Below are 9094 nucleotides of genomic sequence, written 5' to 3'. Positions count from 1 at the left end.
ACTCAGATTTCTCCAGGGAGCCGTCCTCCCAGAATGCACCCTCTGCTGAGGTTATTAACCTTCCATTCAAGGGGTCCCAGAAAGCACCCATGGGTGGGGCTCAGAGAGGGGAGGTCCAGCTGTACTGTGGCTCCGTCACCAGCCCTGGGGATGGTCTGGTGCCCGCACCTCCCACCCCACCGCCAACGGCACCGGACCGAGGGGAGCCCGGCAGGGGACCAGAGGAACTCTGAAAGCTCCGGCAGGGCAAACCCAGGCCGGGCCATGAGGTAGCCTTTGCGAGGGGCCCCCGCCAGCAGGTTGGGTCCTGGGTCACAGGAGGGCAGGAGCGGGGCAATGAAGGTGGTGCTAAGGACTGGGGAGGAGGGGGCCCCGGGCCCGGGCCATGGGCACCACAGGAGTGTTGTGGGAGAGGGCACACCCTGGGCAGGACTCCCCTCGTCCCGGAGGCCAGCTGGTCAGGCGGCAGACCGAGCAGCTTGGGAGGGGCAGGCGAGGGGGCAGGGGCCGGACCGGACGGAGCTGAATTTGCCTACAGAGAAACGGCAGGCATCACTCCGGCCCCTGCGCACTGAGACTAGAAAGCCCAGACTCCCGGCCAAAGTGTGCCCGGGCCAGACAGTTCTGCGCCTGGCACCTCCGTGCAGCCCGGGCAGATGCCAGTGGAAGCGAGAGTCCGGGCAGAGCCCGAGGAAAGCTTTCCTTTCCCTCCCCTCTGCCGCTTCGTTCCCCTTCCGGCCCTCTCCTGGGGGTTTCCCCCCTCCCCCTCCCCCTCCCCCCCTCCCCCCTCCCCCCCTCCCCCCTCCCTCCCCTCCCTCAGGCTGTAGGAAATGGAAACTCAGAGCCCTCCCTCCCTCCTCCCCTCCCTCCCCTCCCTCAGGCTGTAGGAAATGGAAACTCAGAGCCCTGGGCTCCTCCCCCGCTCAGCCCCACCCAGCCTCCCTCTGCTCTCGCACAGCCTGTGCCTTCCAGCCTCCCCCCACCCCAGGGAGGGAAGCGCAGCCGCCCCTAGGAGGCCCAGCTGCTTCTGAACCCAGCCCTCAAGGGACTTCGCCCTGCCACCCGGAGCAGAGGAAATGCTGGGCACGCCCAGGGTCATAGACGCAGGAGGACAAGTGGCTTCAACCCTCTGAGCCCTGGTTTTCACTTCTGAAACCTGGCGGTAACCACATCCATCTCTCATTGTAGTTGTGGGAAGAGTATAACAGATCAACATCACCTGCAAAATAGTCAGTACACAGAGATGGAAGCTGAGGTCAGCATTAGCGGGAACAGAGCATTTGTTACATACCTGTCCTGCCACTGCCCCCTGCCCCCCGCCCCCTGGCTCCCAGTGTCCCCAGAGTCAAATGCAAACTCCCGACTGTGATGGTCAAGTCCACCTGTGCATCTTCCTCTGGCCTGGCCCCGCTGAAACGAAAGAACGCGTTTTGGTACTCAATAGAGCATAGGTTCTTCAGTGCAGAAAGAATTCAGCAAGAGGCAGTGACAGGTAAGGAAAAGGTTTATCAGGGCGCTTGTGAGAGATGCGAGCGGGCAGGCAAGGGAGCACCGTGATGAAAGCTGGGTGGGCTACATTTTTATAATGTAGAAAAAGTGAGGGGAAGACCACTTCTTCCTCATTCTTGAGTAGATGTCAAACTTCCATCATCAGCTCCTCCTCCACGTCAGGCAGGGAAGTTTTCTTGTCCCTACACGGTCAAGCCAGGGCTGTCATGGTGCTACGGAAATGGGCAAAAAGGTGGTAACATACACTAAACCGCGGTAAATCATCTCAGGTTTCAGTAGAACGTCACCTCTCCCTATATTTTTGTCTTTAGCGTGCGCAGAGGAGCACGTTCTAGGAATCATTACCTTACTGACCTCACTGGGCAGGATGTGGGTCTCGCTCCACCATTGTTTTGGGGCATGTCTTGTGCTTCTGTTGCATGGTTTTGTTGCTAGGCAAGCCTGCTTTCTTGCGTGATCATTAACTTACAGGGGTCTCCCATACTCCTTTCTTTACTTATGATCCCTTAGTGGGAGTAACTATTTAATCGCCTACTTTGTCCCTTCACTCTCTCCCTATCACCACCACTGCCCCACCCTGCTGGTCTCAGTCCTTTTAGCAAAGTTGCTTGTGATTTGTTTTGAGTGAACAACACAGTGGACGCATTCTATGTGGGGACTGTCAACAATAAACAAAGCAAACAAAATGCACAACGTGAAAGCAGGTGTTACCTGAACACTGGGCTCACCTCTTGGTAGGTGTGGAGCCAGAAGCCACAACCATTTGCCAAAGAGCAGAAGGAAGCATGTATTACGGGCAGCAAGTAAGGAGAACACCAGGGATCTTACCCAAAGCAGAGTCTCCCCAGCAGCGACACTGGGGAAGTTTTAAGCTAAGGGTACGTGCATATTCATGAAGCGGTTTGAGCAGAGGATTATTCAGTATAGAATTGGGGCAAAGGTTGACAGAGTCCAGGCTTGGGTTGACTGAAGTCAGAAGGGACATCACCCACCACCTGGGTGGGGGCCTTAGTTCCTTACAGAACTCAAAGGTATATTGTGTATATCCCTCGAGGAGGAACTAGTACTCCGCTGCATCACTGCACTATTGTTGGACTGCTTTTCCTCTGTTCCTGTATTCTTTTGTTCCCCTAAGATCACTGATCACAGAGACCTGTTCAAGGGCAAGCACTGCAGCCAGGCTTAGATCACAAAATGGCTTAGGCCAAAATGGCTTCTCTTATGTCAAGAAAGCCATTCCTGGTTCTTTCTCTGGGGACCCCCTAACCTATCTGCTTACACAGTTTCAGTTTTTTGCAGGGACTGTACTGAGGACTCTAGCCTGGGAGACAGCCTCTCAGTAGCTCCAGAGAGGTAGGGGAGCCAGTATATATATGAATTTTTTGATTGGGAAATACAGGTGTCAAGCATACCTCTTGGTAAAAGATTACTACATATCACAAAAGACAGACATCTCAAGTTAATGATTTTAGTGCTTTTCTATGTATGGGGAGATGCAAGAATCCGGGGTCATTGAAATTCTCCCTTAGATCCACATCTTAACACAGCCTGCTTCCTCCTGTTTTTCCCTATCATGAATTCGCCTCAGGGCACACTGCTGGTGGGCGACTGCAGTGGGTTGCAGTTTAATCCTCGTGGAACGGGAACGGTGGGCAGCATTTTTGTTTTTTGGTTTTTTTTGGCTTCGCCACACAGCAGACTAGGGATTGAATCCATGCCCCCTGCAGTGGAAGCGCAGATTCCTAACCACTGGACCGCCAGGGAAGTCCCTGAACTTCAGAGGTAACCAGCATTCCTGGGGGACATGCTGATTTCATCCCCTTGAATTCTTTTTCTTGCTTTGGTTTTTCATGCTGGTCTGATCCACTCAAGTGCATCTCACCATTTCTACCACCCCGTGAGTCTCAACCAGATGCTGTGATGTGCTTCTGGACCCTTCCATGAGATGTTGGCTGGGCCTGGGTCTCCTTCCCCTTGTCGTCCTGATTTCCTGGGGCAGACCGCTCCTCCCGTCCCTCGAGCTCTATCACCGCATTGGCGCTCAACCCCAAGTGCTGGCTGGCATCCCCCTTGGTGGCAATGACGCCGAGGATGCTGCATTCATGTGTGTCACAGGGCCCATTCCGTGCAGAGCTGCTCACCTGCTCCTGTGACCTGGGCCCGGGATATGGGCCACAACCCGAGCCCTCGCAGGGACCACTGTCCCGCCCTGCTGCACAGTGATGCTTGGAGCCTGGACCCAGTCACGTCAGAGCTTCTGGCCAGCCTGGACCCAGCCCTGCTGTGTTCCCTCCCACCACCCAGGAGACACGACAGCGTCCTGAAGGATAAACGTATCTCTCTGCAAGGCGCCCAGCTGCAGCCCTTGGTTCATTGCTCCTCGGCCACCAGCCCAATCAAAGAATCCCCTTGGCTTAGAACCCAGACACTCCCCCAGTGCAGACGCTGGGAACCCCTGGCCTAGCCACAGACCACAGCTGGGCTTGCCGGGGGAGTAGGCGTGTAGCAGCACCCCTGCCCTCCAGCCAGGGTCCAGGCCTTCTCCAGGGGAGTCCCCCCCAACTCCTCCCATAGGCCCTTGGGATGGACATCTCACTCACCCACTTACTGAGCTCCTGCCCCCCTTCCCCACCATGCTTTGTGTCCTCCTCAGCCTGACTGGCCCAGGTACCCCGTACCCAAGTCCCGGAACCCCGGTTGGGGGTGTCCCCTCCCCTCCCCTCCCGCCCAACCCCGTCCCTCCCTCTGTAGGGTCCTGCCTTCCACCCAGAAGCAGGCTGACCTCTGCTAGTTTCTCTGTCCAGTCCAGTCCTGTCCGGAGGATAAACTTCCCAACCCTGCCCGGCCGAGGGCAGCTAGCTGTGGTCTCCAGCGACCCCCTTCCTCACTGCCTCCCAGTGGGCCTCAGGGTGGGGCCCGATCGCAGGGGACCCTCAGACCCTCTACACCTGCGGCTCTGCATCTCTGCTGCCCCCTCCCCCTCAGTAGGACCCTGATGGAAGCGACAGTCTCAGGCTGTGGGCCACACCTACAGCAGGAAAGGGTGGGAACATCTGTTTATTTGAGGCACCAAAGCAGCAGGAGGGCTCCAGTGAGGCGGTGGAGGGAGGGGGCCCGAGAGCTGGATTTCGGGCTGGGAGCAGATTCCTGGGTCAGCAGCCTAGACCTGGGGACAGCGGAAGGCCTGTCTTCCTAAAGGCTGCCCTCGAAGTGAGTGAAATGAGGTGTGCAGAGATGCCAGGGGAAAGGGGCTCTGTGCTGGCGCTCGGGGCTGGGCTCCTGAGGCTTTACTCCCATCCTTCCCCCACACAGGCCGAGACCTGGCCACACGCTCACCCGTGCCCGGCAGGGCACACGAACCAGCGCCTGTCCACACAGCACATCTTCCGCACTGCGGGCCGACAGGGGCAGGCCTGGGATCAGGTGCCCCTCCCAGCATGTCCCTGGGACGTGGTTCTGACTCTGGGGCCCTCAGGCTCCGTTCCCAGGTTCCCCCTGGAAGGCTGACCGGGAAGTAAGGGTAGCCGGCAGGTGTGTGGGTGCAGAGGGCAGGCCTGCCTGTGGGGACCCAGGGCCTAGAGGGTGGGCTCTGCAGGGTGAGGAGTCTAGGGGAGGAGGCTTCGAGATCCTCTTGGGTCTGGGAGGAGCTGGGCTTTCCTTCCTTCCTGAGCTTTGGGAGTCTGGGCCGGGCACAGGGTCCCGGGGGTCAGGGGCCAAATCGCAGCAGAGCCGACAGCAGGCTGAGCAGGAGCCCGAGGCCCAGCACAGCGGCGCTGGCCCGCAGCCCGCCGTCGGCCGCACTCAAGTTGCACAGGAAGCTCTGGCAGCAGTGGGTGCCCACGGACGCCACACCGAGATTGACGCTCTGGATGGGGCAGATCGGGGAGCAGCCCTTGTTCAGGGTGTAGCCAAAGTCCACCACGTTCCCTGCACAGGAAAACGAGGTTGTGAGTGGAGGGGCTGAGAGGCCAGGGCTGGGGTGGGGGAAGCCTAGCTGCGCTCACCGATGCCAGCGGATGCAGAGATGGTCACACAGTAGTTGTCTGTATCGGAGCAGACGGTGGGCTTCAGGCAGTACCAGTTGCTGTTTTCATTCACGCAAGAGAAGCACACCAGGGAGTGGACTGCAGAAGGAGGGATGCCTGTCTCATGCCCAGGAGTCTTCCTGTGTCCCCTCCCAGCCCGGACCCAGAGGCATGAGGACACCCCATCTTGTGCAGGCACTGACTGGCAACTATGGTAGCCCGGGCCCGGGCTGGAGACCCAGGAGACAATGACACCAGACCCTGGCTCTGGAGGAGCCCCAGTGATGCCCCAAGTGTCCAGGCAGGGCTGAGGCTGCCAGTGGGGGCGGGGGTAGGAGGGACCGCGTCACCGTGGGAGAGGAGCCTGTTAGGTGGCACAGAGTAGGTGACATGGGCACCGCTCAGGAGAGAAAGGGGAGAGGGAGTCCAGGAGGAGGACACAGCCCGCTCAGAGGCCTGGGGCCCCGGGGCACCTCACCTTGCTCCACACCCAGGAGGGCAGCCAGCAGCACCGGCAGGAAGACCTTCATTCTGGAGGGGACTGGCGTCCCGGCTGGGGTCTCACGAAGCCAAAGAAGTCAGCCCTGCGCTAAAGAGACAGCTCGCTGGAGGGCGGGGCTCACGCCCCTCGCGCAGGGCCCTGGGGCAGGGCAGCGGCTTGCTCTTCCCAATGGGGTCAGGGACACTGGCCCTGGGGGCAGCCTGGTGTCCCCACTTCGTAGATGGGGGAGCTGCCAGCTTCCAGCAGCAGGGCCAGAGCACAGACGGTCTTTCTGCTCCACTCCCAACCTGCCCCTCACTCAGTGCAGACTCCCAGCTGAGGCCCTTCCCCAAGTCTGTAGCACTTGCTGCTTGGGGGGAAGGAACTCATTAAGGTTCTCAGAATCACCCAGAAAGGGAGGTCAAGGGAGTGGCCCCTGCCCACGGCCCGGGGGGTGTGGATGAGATAGGCTGGGACCTGGGATCCTCTATTAGAGTGCTTGCACCTGGACAAACGTCCCCTAGAGCAACAAGATACAAAGAAACTATAAGTGACTAAAAATAACTGCGCCCACGCACCGCGGGGCAACAGGGTACAAGAAGCCACAAACTACATTTTTGAGGTGCTGGGAGCAAAAGCATGGTACTGCACATCATTCCTGCCCGGTACCCCGAAGGAGGGGACAGGCCACCTAAGCTGTGCCTCCTGCCTGACCCACAGATCCGCCCCGTTGTCACCCCATTTAAGGACTCAAGTAGCCCCTCTCGGGAGCTGCTGTTTTCGCTTCCTTGTGCTGCAGCTCGAGCCCCAGTAAAGCCTTGCCTGGAATTCTCGTCTGGCCTCTTAGCAATTTCTCGAGTCCAAGGGCCCTGGGGGGGGGGGATGGCGACCAGTAATATTATATGACCTGCGTCCAGAACTTTCCAGGGGCCAGCTCTGTGCCTCACATGGGGCATGAGGCATATCTAGCTGAGTATCCACCTGGGCAGCTTCTGTGCTGGGGGAGGGGCGAGGGGCTCTCCCATTCTGTGTTATTTAACGCTGAAGACGATGACCCCATACGTATCTGCTACTCCCCCCCACCTTCATGGCTGGGGGAGGCTCAGGGAGCCCCAGCAGTGTGCCACCAGTCACCCCAGCGGGAACAGGCACAGGCTCTGGCAGGTGGCTGTGAGTCCCTGGGGGCTGTCCTGCACCAGGAGCCTCCCTGGGGCATAGGTCCTCGGCAGTGGATGGAGAAAGCACTTTGAAGCGACCAGCTGGGGTTCTGGTTCTCTGCTTTGCAGGAGGCACAGTGTGGGAGGAGCAGTCTGGTACCTTCTGCTGGGGACAGCCGTGGGCGGGCGGGGGAAGGGCTAGTCCCCAGGCACCGGGAGGAAGGAGAAAGCCAGGGAGAGAACAGATTTTGGGAGGGGCTGGCAGAGACCCTGAGAATGGGCTTCAGGTCTGGGCAGGGGCTGATGTCTTGGGGTTGGCAGCAGGAGCTGCAGACGTCCAAGAACAGCGCCGAGCCCAGTGGGGGCCTCTTCCAGGGTCCCGGCAGTTAGGGAGGAAGGAGCCTCGGTTTCCTCCTCCACAAAGTGAAGTTCCGGCGGGAGGAGCCCTGAGCTGTCCTGAAGGAAGCTCTGGGGCTCACCTCCGCGGTCACAGTCAGCATCCCCACCCTGCTGCCAGGCACCCCAACAAGTGCGCCCTGCTGGGCTGAGTCGGCACTGGATACTAACGTGTCCACATTAGTAGGGCCAGGCGGAAGGGAACCCGTGGGTTTGCGGGCAGGGCCATTCGGGACCCTGACTGTGCACTCTTCCCCCAGGCTCACAGGGCTGATGTCCGGGAGAGCCTGGCATTCAGTGACGCTGGGCCAGCAAGAGAGGTAGGAGCACGTCCTGGACCCCAGGGATGGAAGGGGCCTGGTGGCCCAGCGCAGGGGGCTGGGCTCCTAGGCACCTCATATCCTTGCGTAATCTATGCCAAACAAGGTGCTTTCACCTCTTCCCAAGGCAGGCTCCCGTCCCCATGGTGACCCACCAGGGCATTTAACTCTCTCCTTCCTGCCAGCGCGCCAAGATCCCAGCCCCTTCAAGTCAGGAAGGCTGGCCCTTCCCCAGTCCCCATGTGAGGGGTCAGGGAATGGGCCCTAGAGTTGGGCGATGGGGCCCCGGCGCCTGCGCAGCCCTTGGCTACCCAGCCCGGGAGGGCGCCCGGCTGCAGTCTCCGCCCGCTCCCGCCCTCGGCCTTTGGAAATACTGGAGAGGGCCGGGAGGCTGGGGGGCTGGGAGTGGAGGCGAGGCGCCCAGGGGCCGGGGCCGCTCGCAACCCCGACCCCCAGCCTCCCGCAGGCCTCTCCCGCCTCCCTGGCGCCCCGCTCGCCCGCTCCCCCTCCTCGCTGGGCAGGGCCCCGTCCCCGCGCCCCCGCCCGCCCGGCCCGGGCCCTCACTCACCGCCGGCGGACGCAGGTCCCCCGCCCGGCCGCGCAGTCAAGTCTGCCCCCGAGCCCGAGCCCGTGGCAGCCCGCTCTCCCCGGCGGCCAGGCAGCGCGCGAGCGCAGTGGGCGTGCGGGAGGCGGGACTTGGCGCCCAGGCCCCGCCCACCAGCCCCTCACCCCTGCGCAGGGCCCGTCGCAGCCGGTCCGTCTGGTCCGCTTGGGCGGGGACGTATTGCGACAGCCCGGCCTGGCTGGGCAGGGGTGGGGGAGGCCCCCAAGTGGCCGGACACTTTTGAGGTGGAGCTCGGGGGAGGGGATGCGTCCGAGGAGGCCGAGGGGGCAGTACTCGGAACCCCTTCTGCAGAGTGGGATGGGGTCTGCGAAGAGGCCTTCAGCACGCCACGCCCGAGCCAGGTGACAGGACGAGGGTGAGAGGGTGGAGGAGGGGGCTTCCGGGGCAGTGATTGCGGGCCACAGTGCCGCCCAGCAGGAGATCCGGGCCGCACCAGCGTCGTGACCCTCAGCCCAGGAGAACTCAAGAGCCCCCTGGGTGCTCCCCTGCAGACGGGGCTGGGTGCAGGGCGCGTCATCACAAAGCCAGCCTGATATGACCCTCTCAGCGCGGAACCTAGCGGCCCCTGTTAGAGTGAAGCG

The 9094-nt window shown here is 61.0% G+C and overlaps 1 protein-coding gene across 2 annotated transcripts; it reads right to left on the bottom strand.

Annotated features, from left to right (window-relative positions):
* Window positions 1-4548: 4548 nt before the first annotated feature.
* Window positions 4549-8596, bottom strand: LY6E (lymphocyte antigen 6 family member E). Of its 2 annotated transcripts, none has more exons than XM_012531463.3 (4): window positions 8457-8596; window positions 6013-6123; window positions 5514-5633; window positions 4549-5436 (listed from the first exon to the last, which is right to left on the bottom strand). In XM_012531463.3, exons 2-4 carry the CDS (start codon window positions 6062-6064, stop codon window positions 5216-5218), a joined length of 393 nt encoding a protein of 130 aa, XP_012386917.1. In that variant the 5' UTR covers window positions 6065-6123; window positions 8457-8596; the 3' UTR covers window positions 4549-5215. The 2 variants fall into 2 exon arrangements, with proteins under 2 accessions (XP_012386917.1, XP_004265331.1); XM_004265283.4 differs by having other exon boundaries at window positions 6013-6118; window positions 8457-8575.
* Window positions 8597-9094: the final 498 nt, after the last annotated feature.

This window comes from Orcinus orca, chromosome 17 (assembly GCF_937001465.1).
Source record: "Orcinus orca chromosome 17, mOrcOrc1.1, whole genome shotgun sequence".
NCBI classification, from domain to species: domain Eukaryota; kingdom Metazoa; phylum Chordata; class Mammalia; order Artiodactyla; family Delphinidae; genus Orcinus; species Orcinus orca.
Note: the sequence above shows the minus strand (reverse complement) of the source record. Positions and strands in the feature narration are given on the sequence as shown.

Bases quoted from the DNA above. Each gene is read 5' to 3' on its own strand.
- LY6E (XM_012531463.3), bottom strand. From the start codon at position 6,064: ATGAAGGTCTTCCTGCCGGTGCTGCTGGCTGCCCTCCTGGGTGTGGAG. The intron at 5,634-6,012 runs GTGAGGTGCCCC...CTCCTTCTGCAG, and splicing joins CCTCCTGGGTGTGGAGCAAG to TCCACTCCCTGGTGTGCTTC. The intron at 5,437-5,513 runs GTGAGCGCAGCT...TTTCCTGTGCAG, and splicing joins CTCTGCATCCGCTGGCATCG to GGAACGTGGTGGACTTTGGC.